The 17,781-nt window shown below is 42.1% G+C and overlaps 1 protein-coding gene across 1 annotated transcript in view; it reads right to left on the bottom strand.

Moving 5' to 3' along the window:
- Positions 1 to 16,636, bottom strand: part of capns1a (calpain, small subunit 1 a) — a 35,608-nt gene extending 18,972 nt beyond the window's left edge. The window contains exons 1-6 of the mRNA XM_084320029.1: positions 16,512 to 16,636; positions 8,567 to 8,626; positions 8,431 to 8,467; positions 7,906 to 7,998; positions 3,642 to 3,699; positions 1,657 to 1,721 (exon numbers count right to left, since the gene is read on the bottom strand). Of these exons, the coding sequence (XP_084176155.1) occupies positions 1,657 to 1,721; positions 3,642 to 3,699; positions 7,906 to 7,998; positions 8,431 to 8,467; positions 8,567 to 8,613 (300 nt within the window). The 5' untranslated portion in view covers positions 8,614 to 8,626; positions 16,512 to 16,636. The remainder of the gene's footprint in view (positions 1 to 1,656; positions 1,722 to 3,641; positions 3,700 to 7,905; positions 7,999 to 8,430; positions 8,468 to 8,566; positions 8,627 to 16,511) is intronic.
- Positions 16,637 to 17,781: the final 1,145 nt, after the last annotated feature.

The raw sequence follows: 17,781 nt of genomic DNA, 5'->3' as shown, positions 1-17,781 counted from the left end.
GCATGCTATATTTACTCAAGGTTTGCAGGGTTTTCTGCACTGTGTAGTTTTTAAAAGTTTTTTTAGGGGGGGGGTTCGGGGTGGGAATTACTTCTACAATCATTTGTTACAAATGCTTGAAATGTGTTTCTAATGTTAAGACACAAATCCAAGAAAAAACCTTTTGAAACAAAGTACACCAACACCACGCTCACCATGCTTCCAAGTGTGGTAATGTGACAAGAGGGTAGTAACACCACAGCCAGACAGATCATTTCTACTGTCGAACAGTGCTCCAGGGATCTACTTTCTCTCTTGTGACACTTTATATACTAAAGATATCACGTTTTATTTTGACTTCTCAAGAGGTACGCGGTGCAGCTTTAAACCCGCATTATGGATAATTGGCACCTTGTGGCCGTTAGAGGCAAGTGCACCTTATTAAAACTAAAAAGCTACATTACGACAGGAGCCGTTGACTCAACAACTTGTTTCAATTGCAAATCGATCTGTCGAGAGGGAGTGAAATCTGCCATAAACAACATCGTTAACATTGTGGTTATAAAACGGAAATGTTTCACACTGGGTGGAGGGAGGAAAACGATTCACACTAGGTGGGGAGAAGTTTCTTTCTTTCTCCGAGTTGCACAAAACATAATCATCGTCGTGTATGAAGGATGTTAGACTGTGTCACTAACAAGGCAACACAATCCATGTGTTGCATCAAACCTCTAAAGACATCATCCTCCACTTTTATTTAAGTAGAATCCCATTGTTTAAAGGGCTGAAGCGCTGCCTCATCCCTCGCTCCCTCTGGCTGAAGCTCCTGCACCATCTCCAAAACGTGCACACGTTCACTTCTCCACACGTTCACTTCTCCACACGTTCACTTCTCCACACGTTCACGTCTCCACACGTTCACGTCTCCACACGTTCACGTCTCCACACGTTCACTTCTCCACACGTTCACTTCTCCACACGTTCACTTCTCCACACGTTCACTTCTCCACACGTTCACTTCTCCACACGTTCACGTCTCCACACGTTCACTTCTCCACACGTTCACGTCTCCACACGTTCACTTCTCCACACGTTCACTTCTCCACACGTTCACTTCTCCACACGTTCACGTCTCCACACGTTCACGTCTCCACACGTTCACGTCTCCACACGTTCACTTCTCCACACGTTCACTTCTCCACACGTTCACTTCTCCACACGTTCACTTCTCTCCACACGTTCACTTCTCCACACGTTCACGTCTCCACACGGTCACTTCTCCACACGGTCACTTCTCTCCACACGTTCACTTCTCCACACGTTCACTTCTCCACACGTTCACTTCTCCACACGTTCACTTCTCTCCACACGTTCACTTCTCTCCACACGTTCACTTCTCTCCACACGTTCACTTCTCCACACGGTCACGTCTCCACACGTTCACTTCTCTCCACACGTTCACTTCTCCACACGGTCACGTCTCCACACGGTCACTTCTCCACACGTTCACTTCTCCACACGTTCACGTCTCCACACGGTCACTTCTCCACACGTTCACTTCTCCACACGTTCACTTCTCCACACGGTCACTTCTCCACACGTTTTCCTCTGGAGCATTCTGCAGGTTTAACTTCACTGAACATACAACATACAGCCCACTATGGACAGAAAGGATACGTCCATGACGGCCACCATGCTCCGGCAGGACTCGATGCTGAACCCGTCTGTCCTCAGGTCTCCATCTAAAGTGTCAACAGAACAGAACATTTGTCAATAGTGTAGTAACCATGTTGTACCAGGGAGGCACTAGTCTCTCACACTATGTTAGCGCTATGCCCGTGTGTATATATACAGACTAGTGATGCACGATAATATCAGCCGCCGATATAATATTGGCCGATATGGCAGTTTTTTTTTACACATCGGTATCGGTCCGATATCAAGATAGGGCCGAAAATATTTTTTTATTTTTTATTTTTACATGTCTTGGCCTTAAATTGTTTCAAAATATCAGTCATTTCTGAAAATAAGTTACAAAGGTATATATAAAAAAAAAGCGTTTTTGGAAAATAGCTCTTTATTTGATTATGATAAAAAAGTGTTTTCTATACAGAGATATCGACATCTGTAAATATCGGTATCGGCCAGAACAGCAATATTAATATCGGTATCGGCCACAATTTTCACATCAAGTCAAGTCAAGAGTTTTATTTGTCACAGGCACAGCATACAAGTATACAATGAAATGCGGGTGGTCTTGCCCGCAACGATGTGCAATACAGTAGTACAAGTACAAGATATAATAGAATCCAATAGACAACATTGTGCAATAAACAGGTAACATAGTGGGACATCACGGTATTTGTACATAGTTATTTACAGAGCATGAAGGACATGCTAGGTCCCTTGGTAGTGCAATACACTGTTACTATTCTATTTTTAAAGTGACCTTTCCTTTGTGGCCATAAGTGTGGGCGTGTGCAGCATGAGTGAGTGCTTTCTCATGTTAAAGTGGCTGCTAGTGTGCGAGCGTGCACAGCGTGTGTGTCGTGTGTGTGCTAATGTGTGCTTGTGTGTGTAGGGTTCAGTGTTCTGTGACCCTCAGTGTTCATTGTTCAAGGCTCTGATGGCCTGGGGGAAGAAGCTGAGCCAAAGCCTCTCTGTCCTAGTAGCTGGTGTTCGCAGGCATCTGCCTGACCTCAGCAGCTGGAACAGGCTGTTATTGGGGTGGTGAGGGTCTTTCATTATTCTGCAGGCTCTGGATTTGCACCTCTTGTTGTATAGAACCTGCAGGGGAGGTAGTGCAATACCTGTGGTACGCTCGGCAGAGCGCAACACTCTCTGTAGGGCCTTCTTGTCCTGTGCCGTGCTGTTGCCATACCAGGCAGTGATGTTTCCAGTCAAGATGCTCTCTACAGCTCCGGAGTAGAAGGACTGGAGTATCTTCCCAGATACTCTGAACTTCCTTAACTGTCTCAGGTGGTAGAGGGCTAGAGGCGCTGCTTCGCCTTTTTTACAACTGTGTCTATGTGTGTTGACCATGTCAGATCCTCTTAAGGTACTTAAAGCTGCTCACCCTGTCCACGGTGGCCCCGTTTATCCTCAGTGGTGTGTGTGTCTCCTGCTGTCCTCTCCTATAATCCACAATCAGCTCCTTGGTTTTACCAATGTTCAGGAGCAGGCTGTTGTCCTGGCACCAGCGTTCCAGTACCTCAACCTCCTCCCGGTAGGCCTTCTCGTCGTTGTCCGAGATCAGCCCCACCACCACCGTGTCGTCTGCAAACTTCACTATGGAGTTGGAGCTGAACTTGGCCACACAGTCGTGTGTGTATAGTGAGTACAGCAGGGGGCTCAGAACACAGCCCTGGGGGGACCCGATGCTCAGGGTGATGGTGTTGGAGGTCTGACCCCCCACCCTGACCGCCTGGGGTCTTTCACTCAGAAAGTCCAGTACCCAGGCGCTCAGAGCGGAGCTCAGACCCAGCTCGATCAGCTTGTCCACCAGTCTGGTGGGGACTATGGTGTTGAACGCTGAGCTGTAGTCAATGAACAACATCGGTGCATCACTAATACAGACTTATGAGAAACATACAAAGGCATATATAGCTCATGAACTCGGATGAACAACGGCACACAGCTTATACAAGAGAAACATGTCTTACGTTTTGAAATGATCTTGTTCAAGATGTTCATCAGCTCATTGGGGCTCACCTCCATGTCCTATAGGAGAAAGATTTTTTTTTTAAAGGAATATGCCACCATTATGGCAAATGCGATTACCATCAGACAAGAAGATAGATACCAATTTACTCTGTGTGTTCAGTAGAAAGTTATCCGGCTGCAAGCTAACCTAGCTTAGCACAAATGAATGGATACGGACCAGCTAGCCTAGCTGTTGGCCAAAAACACCTCCCAAAGTGTTAAGCTAGGCTAGCAGATCCATATCTGCTTCCATTAAGCTAGGCTATCTTGCAGCCGGATAGCTTTCTACTCTAAATTGGCATCCATCTTCTTGTCCAACTCTGGAGAAGAGGGTAAGCGCATTTCCCATAATGTTGGGAAAGTATTCCTTTCCCAGTGTCAGAAATATTGTGTCCGTTACTAGGCTTGAGTCAATTGTAATGGACCAAAAGAGAATATAATAATTTTTTTATCTTTGACGGTGAATAACACCATGCAAAAATTTACCAGACATGAAACTGAGCTCATTCAGCACTTTCTCGAGATCACATGTACAAAATATCTAAGCAAATTAATAAAGGGAAGATGATTAAACAGACGCATGCAATTTGAAATATGATTATAGAATATCAGGTCTATAAATGACCTTATTATAGCCAAGTCGCACATCTATGGATCGGGCCAAGTCTCCCCTTTCCAATGGCAGAGTTCAATCTGGATTTAGTATCACCTGGGCCCAGGAGTTCAAAACGTGTAATCCCTATTATATATCTGATTGGATCAGATTTGTATTCATTCATTTCAACTCATTATGAATTGAAAATGGGGGACCCTGATGTAAACAAGACGAAAGTCTTTCTCTGGTCTGCATCCCCTTAACAATTGTGTGTATTGAGCTGTACTGTACCCATTCAGCAATCTGTTAATTAAAATGTTCAATCAATCAATCAATCAATAGGGATTCAATGTTTTGAACTCCTGGGCCCAGGTGAGCAGCAAAAACCGTGAATGAAATCTACTGTAAGTACAGTTACTTGTTTATAATGTAGATTTCTCCACCATTTTTCATCAGATTGCAACGCCGTTTTTGCTAGACGTTCACAGAAAGGTAGAGAAACTAATTGTGTTCTAATTTATGCCAATAACGTCCAGGTTTGTGGGAGATAATCCCGAAAAATAAGATAAATAAAAAAGTAAATCCACAAGTCATATGACAGGAGCTGGCTTGAGCTGGGTAGTGTCGTTTTTCGAAATTCCAAAGCCCATCGAAAGCCCTGGGTCTCCAATCCTCATATGACTACAAACAAAATGGCGGCGCACATTTCCTAGCATCGATATTCACTTGTTTCTGACTAGATTTCCAAAACTCATTATACTAATAACACTTTAACCTATTGGTAAACAAACGTATTGCTGAAAATATACACTTTGACTGCTGTTTTTAATTATAATTTTTTTTGCTGTTTTGGGGTCTTTACTCTTGGCTACATTTGGAGAAAAAAAAAACCACATTAATTCATACAGTCTGGATTTATGGCGTGATGTCATTCTGGGTCCGGTAAAGCAGTGGTTCCCAAAGTCGGGGTCGCGACCCAAAGGTGGGCCGCGAGCAGCCACGGGAGGGCCGCGAGATGATTTAAAAAAAAATATATAAAAATCCAATCCAATTATTATTATTTTTTGTCAGGCCACTGAACTTAAAGCAGGCCAGGACAGTGTTTCTAGTTGTATTCTAAAATTCTATTCTAAAATGTGACTATATGGTTTTATATTAACTTAATAAATAAACAAAAACGAAAAATCTACTTATTTCAACGAACATTTCAAACTAAATAACAGATTATGCACATAAAACGCTGAAAACAACCGAAGCAACAATAGTATTTTAATGAGGCTATTATTATTATCATTATTAATTTGCAACAAGTTAGCCCTCTCATAAATAGCACATATAAATGAATAACTAACTTGAACTAACTTAATAGGATTGAAGTGATATTTGGCTTAAAAAATCGGTCGCCTGGCAAAAAAAAAAAAAAAGCCTGACGATGTGCATTGGGCCGCGGCTCTCTGACGCCTTATTTTCTGGGTCCCGGCCTGAAAAGTTTGGGAACCCCTGCGGTAAAGGACCCATCGAGCTTAACCTCTTTAGCCCGTGTGGTCCGCCGGCGGACCACAGATGACATCACGTCATAAATACATTTGTTTATGGAATGTCTTTATAATTTAGCGAATATCCACCATTTTGAATTAGCGTCGCTAAAAGTTTTTTAGTCATATGAGGAGAGGGCATCCAGAGCTCTCAATGAGCGTTGACATTTCTAAAACTACCTTTCCCAGCCAATTCCAGCTTCCTGCAAGCAAATGACTTCCTGATTATAATTTTTTATTTCTCTGGATTATCTACCACAAAACTGAACGTTATTGGCATATATTGGAGCGCAGTTAGTGTGTCTACCTTCTGTGAACATTTAGCAACAATCCCTGTTGCAATCCGATCCAAAATGGTGGAGCCATATCCATTATAAGAATGGAAATGTACATACAGTAGATAGAAATGGACCTTGTAGAAGTGGCGCAATCTTCCATTTACTTCAGATTTTCTGAAAATAGGGCTCAACAGGTTAACTCAATCAGTGCCAGCTATTAGCCAGCTGGTAGCAATGCCACGCTTTAAAAGATAGGAGTGTCTCACCTTGTTTGTAGAGCTAAATCTATATTTTATATTATAGCTATGTATCCAATGTCATTGTCAATTGACACTGACAGTATGAACCTTCCCTTCAATATGCCATAAAGAAATATTTTTTTTCATCAATACGTTCCCGTTTTATACCGTGATGAATACGAGTTTTATATCGGAATGGTCTGGGATCATTCCTGCAAAGCTAGTTATAAGGCGCTAAACTAATAACGTTAAATCGATTGCCGTTTCGGCCCTACACAAGCTAGAGTTAAAAATCCAAATGCATTTGATCGGTATCATGTTCCACCATGAACGCATGAAAGGGGGGGGCGGGGGAAGTCGTTTCTGATTATTGATTACCAGTAACGGCATTAGTATTGAATGCTAAAAACGCGATCAGCTGGATCGGTATGAAAACATTGCACAATCAAGCCAGAATTTACGTCAGATAGTCCTTACCTGTGGCCGGGAGTATTTGTTTGATCGCCATCTGGTACATCCAATGTCGATTAGGGCCACGGCATAATCAATCACAGCATATGCATCGGATGTCCCGTAGACGTTTGGATGCGACCGATTGAACCTATAGCCTTGCTGTGTAGTAAAAATCTGCGCCCGGAGACCTTACAGTGTAACGCAAGGCAACATACACATTGGCATTAACACATTGGTCGCCAAGAACGACTTACGCCATTTTTGCCCACCATGCGTTGAATTTTTGGGATCAATATTTCATTTTTTCGCCATGGCATTCATAATTCATCCAGTCTCCCTCCGGACTGCAGCTGCACCCTGTATGTGATTGCAACGCCTCAATACCGCCGCCTGGTGGATGGTCGGGCGAGTTACACTCTCGCCAAAACCGGAGGTGGCGCTGGTGCATCGAGGAAATCAACCCATACTAAATAAAGCCGTTACTGATGATCAAGGAATTATAAATGACCCCCCCCTCTCCTTCACGCATGATGAAGCATAATGTATACCGATCATATACATTTGAATTTTTTAATATAGCGTGTATAGGAAAGAAACGGCAATCGATAATCTATCATATGCGTCAGAGCCTATAACTCTCGTTTTTGGAATTACAGCAGAAAACCTTAAAAACATATTCTAGACGGTATTAACACAACAATGTATGAATGAAAAAATATAACGTTCCCACATCCTGAACGATAGATAATCGATGTTGAATGGGCCATAGTAATATCGATATAGCAATACAATTTTAAAAGTTATAGCCCTGCAAAGAAGGTAAACATCTCCATAGGCTTTCAACGGTGGCAGACTGGGTACAATGATGGGCACAACCCCCGGCGCCCAATGTGTTAAATAGGATATTAAAATCGAAAAGAAAAATTAACCAAACACGTAATATTACATGGTCTGGCACCCAACGGTTGTTGGGCAATCACGTAATATTACGTGGGTGGCACTGATTGAGTTAAGAGGTTAATGAGAAACAGATTTTTTATTTAGACGCAGGCTAATGTTGACAATATTAAAAAAGGAACGCAGTGGCAAGAGTACGATGTAAATGAATGGTGTACTGTACTCACGTCTCCAGCGAGCTTCTGGAAGACTTGGCGAAACTGCCTCTCCTCGTCGCTCTCATGCTGCTCTGCGTAGGCCATGGGCCGGCGGGGCGGGGGCTACAGGACAAGAGACATCAGGAGACATGAGCACGGTGACCGTCCACCACTATGTCCCGCTTAGAGACAACAAGAGATGAGATACATGTGCCGGGATAAGATATTCCTTTAATGATCCCCTTGTGGAAAATTCGGGCATCAGAGCAGCATGGGGGAGGGGATGTACAGGTATGGGCAGGGTAATAGTAGAAAGACATAAATATAGCAAATACAATTTTATCTGAATATTAAAAAAAGAAAAGAATAAACAGTGCAAACAATATAACAATATAATATTGACTCTGAATATAAGAATATGAGGAGAAGGTAAACAATGGTGCAGATGAGGGTCTGTATGCCCCATCGGTTATATTATACGTTACAATAAATATGGGCAATAAAGAATTAGAATCTGAATATATACTATGAGTAGTAAGCACAGCGGTCACTCACAGGTTCAGAGGGCATGAACTGGGATGGGTCGATGTTGCTGCGTGAGAAAGGGTACAGTACATAGATTATGACACGTTAAAAGAAGAGAGGGGGAAAGTCAACATCAAAGTGTTGACAGTCAGTTGCAGAGTCTCACCTCACAGCATCAATGATCCCGCCCAGGAGCTTCTTTGCCAAAAACATCTTGAACTGTCAACTGTGAACGGGAAAGACATACATACGTTAGAATGCAGGATAACATAGCCGACTCCTGCACTCTACCACTTGATTAAGGTTTGACAGATAAATCGATATTGGCCTTTTGTAAAAAATTAAAAAATTGAAATAATGTTTATAATAATGCCGTCAATGTTAAAGGAACACGCCAACTTTTGGGAACATTTGCTTATTTGCCATCTAACAAGCAGATCCATACCCTTTTCTTCTCTGTGCATGCATTAGGCTTAGGGAAAAGCTGCACCGTTAGCCTAGCTTAGCGTCATTCAGTGGAAGTAGGTGTGCCAGTGTAGCCTAGTTCCCAACAGTCAACGAAATACACTTTCCTGTAAAGATGTTGTGACCTGTTGCTTTTTTTTAAAACTGGGCTTTTGAATGGGGCGGTTAGGTGGTCGAGCGGAGATTGCGTTCGTCACCAGCCCCGGAGCTGTGAGCTTGGTTCGCCTGTTCGAATCCAGCTCACAGCTCCGGGGTTGTCACCAGCTTGGCTGGCCATCTGCACTGATACAATTGGCTGTATCAGAGGGTGGGAGAAGCTGGCGGGGTGGGTCCGGGTCGTTGTAAACAGCGACTCCTACAGTTCGGTCGGGGCGCCTGCTAAGCGCGGATTGGACGTGAGGGGGATAGTGTGGTCCTCCCACACGCTACGCCCTCTCAATGAGAATCCGCGCTGCCAGGTGAAAAGAAGCGGTGATTGGCTGGACGTGTGTCGGAGGAAGCACGTGGTAGCCTCCACTCTCCCAAATGATCTGACTGTGGGGGGTAAAGCGCAGCGACCAGGAAGGGACTGGGAATTGGCATACGACTAACATTGGGATGGAAGAAAATCGGAGGAAAATGGAGGGGGAAAAAGACCAATAAAAAAAAAAAAAAAAAAAAACTGGGCTTTTGAGGGAGCAGTGATTGAGGGAGCAAAGAATTGTTCCGAGTATATATCTGCTTAGAAAACGAAAATGTATAATAATATTTTTAATTTCTCCATGTGGTAAATACACAGGTCACAACATGTTTACAGGAAAGTTTTGTAGTTGTATTTCAGGGTTCCCACAGACATTGCTAAATGAAATTAAAGGACCTTTGAGTACTTTTCCAAGCACTCTTTTTTATTTTCAAGGATGTCACTCGAAGGATACAATTCACTTTTAAATGCTGTTTTTTAAGCATATTCTTGCCCTGCTTGCCAGCTAGAGCATCACGCAAAGAAATGAGGAAAAGCAGTTGGAGCGTGTGAGACAGCGACTCGTCAGATTTTTATTAAAATGGAACAAAAAAGATTTCTTGATTCAGAACAATTTGATCATGGATGAACAAAACATTCAATGCGAATGGTTGATTTGAATTTCAATAACTTTTTAAGCACCTTGTTAAAAATAATTGGCTGTTTAAGGAATTCCAGGCCTTGAGTTTTTTTTGTAAAGGACTTCAAGGACCTTGTGCGAACCCTGGTATTTTGTGACTGTTGGGAACTAGGCTACACTGGCACACCTACTTCCAGTGAATAACGCTAAGCTAGGCTAACGGTGTGGCTGTTCCCTCAGCCTAATGCATGCACAGTAGGGCTGACCTTCGAATTTCTTTTCTGAATTCGAAGCTTCGGGGGCGAGATTTGATTATAATTCGAAGCTTCGAGATAAAAATTAAAAATTAAAAAGAGTTATAATATTTTTTTTTTTTATGTTGTGGGACTTGTACAGCACTTTGTTTAACATTGTCAGTGCTGTAAAGTTTAAACCTTTTTAAATCTTAGACAAACGAAACACTTTGCTTTCATGGAATATTGTAAGCCGTCATTTGAGGCTTTATAAAAGCAGCACAATTAACCAGGGGCGGACCTAGCACATTTGGCGCCCTAGGCGAGATTCACCACCAATTTCCCAAAAAGTTGGCATGTTCCTTTAATGCTATAGTGGAAATAGTGGTACCATATGAATCTAGAGGTCGCCAAGGGATGTGTAGATCAACAAGGTCATGCTGGCTTATCAGGAAAGGGACTAAAAAATGCTCAAAAGGTTAGCTGAATTTTGGGGGAATTTCATCATTCTAAACGGCCCCTTGACCTTTCACCTCTGAATTCAATTGGGCTTAGGTAAAGAAGGCACACACAGGCCGAAATGTGTTTAACATTCGGTTGTGGAAATTTGCTCTACTGTTCGCTATAACTGCAACCTTTTTGCAGTGGCCCCCTTTTAGTGAACTGGCATGAACACACACAGACAGAATGGACATTTTTATCTTGTGGCCATCCAACATGATATGAATCCACCATGATATTAATCAATTTGAAGAAACATAATGGCTGATGCACAGCCATAATCATATAAGCACATGGATGGTGAGTTCTTTATGAAGTTTTACCTGGAAAAGACACTGCATTGCTAATAATTGTTAAAACAAGTCATTCCAGTTCTAATAAGCACGTCTGTCTCTCTCCACTTTCTAAATGTCATGAGTCTTTATTTACAGGTATTTCGTGGGTAAAATGTGCTTTACGAATAGAAGGCAACACGCACACCACTTGTCTCTTCTGCGAAGCAGGGAATCAATTCCCCCGAAGATCTAAATCTAATTAATTAATGTGGTTAATTCTCGCTCACTCTTATCACCTCTGCATTGAATTATTAAATAAAAGGTTGCCAACAGCAAAGAGGAGCACAAGATTCAGGGCACAATATCCTGTACAACCAGTCATATACCTCATCAAGTGTCCTTATGGTAAAGTATACATCGGCATGACAACCACAGTCATATACCATCAAGTGTCCTTATATGGTACATCGGCATGACAACCACAGTCATATACCATCAAGTGTCCTTATGGTAAAGTATACATCGGCATGACAACCACATCTTTGAAGACTAGAATGGCGGAACATAGTTCTGCCATTAGAAATACAAACAGTCCAGTTGCATTTCATCCCCCGACCACATACTGTCCTATTGAGAGTTCAATACTGTCATACCATCATATATACTAGTATTGAGAGGTCACATTTCTAGTAGCAACTTAAAGGAAGCCCTCCTGAAACATGATACTGGGTTATTTATTGAATTAGAGAATCTCAGGGTTTAACTGTGAAATGTCCTGTGAAACAAACCAAACCTACTGTCAAATCCCCCAAATATTTATAACATTTAAAATATATTTTAAAATATAATTTTACATAAAGAGTTCTGCCACGGACCGTTTTAGAATAACATTCTTCCAGTGCTTCTCAAACTTTTTCTGTCAGGCCCCCCTTTGGCGGACCAAAATATTATATTATATTATATTATAAAATAGTCATGAAATGGGCCATGTTTAAATTTATTGAAATAACACCAATATCGTGACCTTTCAAATTGACAACACCTTCCCTCGCGAGAGCCACCTTGCCTCGCTGTGAAACAGCACAGGCGCGCTTTCAGGGGTCGGGTTTTGATGAAATTTACCACGTTTATAACTTCTGTCAAAACCTCATTCAGCTCAGGGCTAAGCTGTCTTGACGCTGGCGCCTCTCTGTGAATTTACAGTGCGTTATTGCACGTTTGGCGAGACCCCCTTGATGAGCGCCAGCGCCTGTAGCCCCCTCCTTTTCCCTGCCATGGCCTGCGCACCGTCAGAGCAAAAGCCCACACATGTTCCGTCAGGTAACTGTCAATAATTTTGAAGAGCTCATCAGCTGTCGCTCTGTTTTTGACATATTTGCAAAACAGCAGATCTTCACTCAGTGACTGGGAATTTACAAAGCGAACATAGGAAATAAGCAAACAGTCTTTATTGCTGTCAGTCTTTGACAAGGCAACATGCATGTCATCCTCAAGGCTCAACTTGTTTTCAGAGCTGTCATGGATGAAAAGCCAGCTTCACACAGATATGTGGTGCTGAATGGTATCAACACCTTAACTGCTGCATCATGAGATACAGTTGGTACTCAGCACCACACTCTGAAACTAGCTCTCCGGGTGGTATCAGATGAGATTTCAATGAGTTCTTCCAAGAGTTTGGATGGAGATGTGTCAGGAAGCTTTGTCTCAATGTTGTCTGTAAATTTTTTTTTATCCAGAGTAACTTGGTGATCCTTTTCTGTGTTTTATTAAATAATGATTTTCAGATTTTGAGAAATGGTCAAACTTATCCAAATATGGTATTTTCATGGAGAACAGTGCAGCTGCAACAGATAGCACTTTAGTGGTAATTTTCTGTAATCCAAAAAAAAAAAAAAAAAATTAAATCTCAAGGCCCCCCCTGTCATGCCTCTGCGCCCCCCCTGGCGCGCCCCACACTTTGAGAAACACAACGTCTATTTCCTGTTGCAATGTTTGCTAATGCAATAGTTGACAGAAATCCATTTTATTTGGGTCCAAACTGTTCCCTTCCAATTCATTCCAATTAAACCGTCTATAGACGGTTTTGCAGAGGTGGACTTCTGTTGTCTCTTGTTGTTTTGTGGGCTTGTCAAGAGTTGGTCTATGTCCTTTGATTGATTGATTGATACGTTTATTAACAGATTGCAGAATGGGTACAGACTAGTACAGTACAGCTCAATACATACAATTGTTAAGGGGATGCTCTCTGCCTCTTTTCTATTTGATTATGTTGATTTGAGTCCTTTAACCACCCCCCGCCCCCCTCCACCACACACACCTTTACCAGATATAACAATGATGTGTGGTATTTTGTGAAATGTACAATATATGCAGGGACGCCTACTTAGCCAACATAGCTACAGTATAAAGTAAACAGGGCTCAGAATGTCAGTAACTGAAATACATAGCTAACATAGGTACAGCATAAACACGGCTCAGAATGTCAGTAACTTAAACACTTAGCTACAATATAAACAGGGCTCAGAATGTCAGTAATTGAAATACTTAGCTAACATAGCTACAATATAAACACGGCTCAGAATGTCAGTAACTTGACTGAAATATGCACATGGACCCTAGTTTTGCACAAATGGAAAAACAACTACCCTATAAACACAGCCCAGAATGTCTATAAAATGTAATGCTGTTTTCCTACCAGAAGTGTTCATACCGGGGCACTCTTGTGTGGAAGTGTGATTGACACTGATATCAACCTAATGCTTGTGGGATGACACTAGGGAGCAGTCACTATGTGTGAGTAACTTAATTAGTGACTGACTGAATGAACGAACGAATGAATGGATGAATGAGTTAGTGACATTGCCGGTCATAGGGGTGCTTCACACATAGAAAAGGTTTGGGAACCACTGGCCTAATTCCATCTGCACAAACTCACCCATACAGTAGGCAATGGTTATGCAAAACACAATTCAGTGTCCGCCTACACAGTGGCATTCTAGAACCTGTTGAAACACGGTTCAAAAAGATAATTGGCTGTAAAGATTGGTTGTAAAGATTAGTCTGCCTAGGTATTGAAATCGGCCGAAATGTTAGGACCCAGATGCTAGGTTGAAGTGGTGTAAATTACAATGTTGATTTATTATAGCATAATTTCTCATGGAACTCAACATTCCATTTCCAGCTAGCCAACATTCTTTTTGAACAATTGGCAACGGAAAACCAGAGTGAGTATGTCAGAAATCTCTCCTGTGACAAAATGGCATCCAATGTAATAAAAAAAGTGAACCAACAAACTCGATTCTTGTACCGGATCTCCTCTCTGGTAAACAAGAATACCCTGAAGACTCTGGCAGGAGCACTCATTCAAGGGTACTACGACTATGCTTGCACCTCATGGTACCAAAGCACCTCAAAGGCGCTAAAAACAAAATTACAAACATCTCAAAACAAACTGGTCAGACTACTGCTTGACCTTACTCCTAGAACCCACCTCACCCCTGCCCACTTTGACAACCTAGGATGGCTTAGAGTAGACGACAGAGTACAGCAACTTGCAATGGGCCTGGTCTACAAGATACACTACACGACCAAGGTACCCATGTGTACATGTAAAAATACTTCCCAAAGGTCAGTGAATACCACGATCACAACACCAGAGGGAGCTCCACAAATCATGTTAAACCCAGATTCGGCTCAAACAAGGGACTAAACACGTTTCGCAATTATGCCACATCAATGTGGAACGCCCTACCCAAAGCTGTAAAGGAATGTGAACCACTACCCACTTTCAAAAACACTCAAAAAACACCTAAGGGAGACTGCAACTCGAAACTGGCCCCTGTAAATGTCCGAACACAACCCCCTCCAATGTACAGTAAATTACCAAGTATGGTCTTGTCAATATTCCAATGTACAGTTTTGTTTGTACAGTTGTACAGTGTGTCCCCCCACCCCTCCTACCCAACCTCCCCCCCCACTCCTACCCAACCCCCCCCCCACCCAACCACCTCCAATGTACAGTCCCCCCACACCCCCACCCCCCACCTACCCAATCCAATGTACAGTTTCTACGTCAAATGTATATACTCTTTTTTCTGGACTCTTTTTGTATCACAAACAGTACTGTATTTGCAAATCTGGTATGTCATAAATGTATAGATGTAGCAGTACTGTCTATCTGTATGTCATGTATGTCATATATGTTATGATGAATTGAAAATGGGGGACTTTGATTGATTGATTGAAAAGTTTATTAACAGATTGCAGAATGGGTACAGTACAGTACAGCTCAATACATACAATTGTTAAGGGGATGCAGACCAGAGAAAGACTTTCGTCTTGTTTACATCAGGGTCCCCCATTTTCAATTCATCATAACATATATGACATACATGACATACAGATAGACAGTACTGCTACATCTATACATTTATGACATATCAGATTTGCAAATACAGTACCGTTTGTAACCCTGATGTAAACAAGACTAAAGTCTTTCTCTAGTCTGCATCCCCTTAACAATTGTATGTATTGAGCTGTACTGTACCCATTCTGCAATCTGTTAATAAAGTTTTCAATCAATCAATATCACATTGTAATTTGTAACTATACCGAAATACCATTTTTACTGTCAAAACTCCCAGAAAAGTATTGTGATGATATGTTTGGGCATATTTCATCAAAGGATTCCTTTCTGATGAGAAACAGAGTTGTACGTTTTACGAGCCTATAAACGAACACACATTGTTGTGTAAAAGCTACAGCTAGAATGTGGGACACACCCACTAGGCCCACATAGTTCCTGCTCATACATGATGTAGGCTAAAGCCTTTAAGGAGTGGGGGTATGATCAGATTGCCCTGGTAGTGTTAAAATGTCACTCAATTATCATCGATTTATCGGTGAGTAAGTTATGAAATAAATAACCTACAAAACAATCTTATTTTGGGCAAACCAGTTAACTGACTAATTATATATAACTAGTAATTAGCTAAGGGTGGAGAACTGGAGATACACCGAACAACTTGTTGGCCAACATGACAGGGCAGCGTGCTTTGCCAACAGGAGATACAGTGAGACAAGAGAGGGGATTAATATACAATATAATGTAACGTTATTCTGGGCAACAAGAGGTCGACTATTAATCGGTATTAACGTGTTTTTTAGACATCCGCTTGTCCGACGATGTTGCCCAGAAAGTTGATCAGATCAAAGATCGCCTCCCTAACGCTAGCTAGCTGGGTAGTAGAGCTAACAGTTAGTTGATTTAACAAATAAAAGTTAAGGCTTTGTTGACCTGCCACAATGATAACTTAAGGTACATGACAATGTAGATACATTCTCTGTTGACATGTTTCGATCTTGCTAGCTCACGTTAGCTAACATCAACGCTACGTTTAAGAAGGGCATATTTTAGCCAGGTAGCTAAAGTAGTGTGCAAGCTAGTCCAATGTTTGACAAAGCCACAATTTATTTTCTGACCTTACAGTTTATTGCTAACCCTAACACTAACTTGTTCAACCCATATTTGATTATTTTAAATGTATATAAATACGAACCTCAGAAGGCCACAGTTTATACGTTAAAGTTGATCTGGGGAAATGTAATTAGACGAGCTGTAGTGTTGAGCTCGAAACCTCAGCTGACATGTAAACCTAGAACATGCCTGTTCGTCCTGACGGAGTATGTCTGCAGGGGCGGGGCGGGGCCTGGTCTGACTGGGCGTGTCTGTGCGACATTGTTGACAGTGGAGGGAGGCGTTATTTTTTTTTCTAGCCGCATTTCTCGGAGACGCTTTCTGATTGGCCGACGCCTGTTTCTACACTGGTTAAGCTTAGGCACTCTTTCGAAGTTGGTTATGGTTAGAGTTTGTCTGAGAGCGTGACGATAGAACGCCAGGTAGTTTGCAGGCTGTTCGACGCGGAAATGGGCAAAGACACAGCTCGTCACGCGATTGGGCAAACATGTCAGTGGCCAATCAGAGAGCGTCAGTCAGTGGCCAATCAGAGAGCGTCTCCGAGAAATACGGCTAGGAAAAAAGATAACGCTGGAGGGAGGGCGTGGGGGTGCGTTTTACTGTGGAGGAGGTATGAGGCTCTTTGCTGCCATCTATTGTAGCGGAGTGGATATCGCAGACAAAGACTGCGTCAGCGTTAAAGGGATATTTCACTTCAGTAGTGTCAAGTTTCAGCTTATTTAAAAGTAATCTACTGATTGATTGATTGATTGATTGATTGATTGATTGATTGATTGATTGATTGATTGATTGATTGATTGATTGATTGATTGAAAACTTTATTAACAGATTTCAGAATGGGTACAATACAGTACGGCTCATCACAAGGAAGCATACTAGGACCGCTACTGTTCCTAATTTATGCAAATTACATGTCGTCAGCTTGTGACTGCAACTTGTTCTTGTTCGCGGACGACTCAGCCCTGCTGGTCTCTGACAAGAACAAGTTAGAAGTTGAAAAAACCCTCAGCTCAGAACTCGGCAGAATCTGCACCTGGCTCACAACAAACTATCATTACACCTGGGTAAAACAGAGTCCATTCTCTTCGGATCAAATAACAAACTCAGCAAGACCGACGGCTTCTCAGTTACAGTGGGTGACAATATTGTCACAAGGAAAGATGAAATTACATACCTGGGTTCCATCCTAGAGGCAAATCTTTCCTGTGACAAAATGGCATCCAATGTAATAAAAAAAAGTCAACCAACAAACTAGATTCTTGTACCGGATCTCCTCTCTGGTAAACAAGAATACCCTGAAGACTCTGGCAGGAGCACTCATTCAAGGGTACTACGACTATGCTTGCACCTCA

This window comes from Notolepis coatsorum (assembly GCF_963971535.1).
Source record: "Notolepis coatsorum genome assembly, chromosome: 8".
Taxonomy (NCBI): domain Eukaryota; kingdom Metazoa; phylum Chordata; class Actinopteri; order Aulopiformes; family Paralepididae; genus Notolepis; species Notolepis coatsorum.
This window is presented reverse-complemented; position numbering and strand designations above follow the sequence as displayed.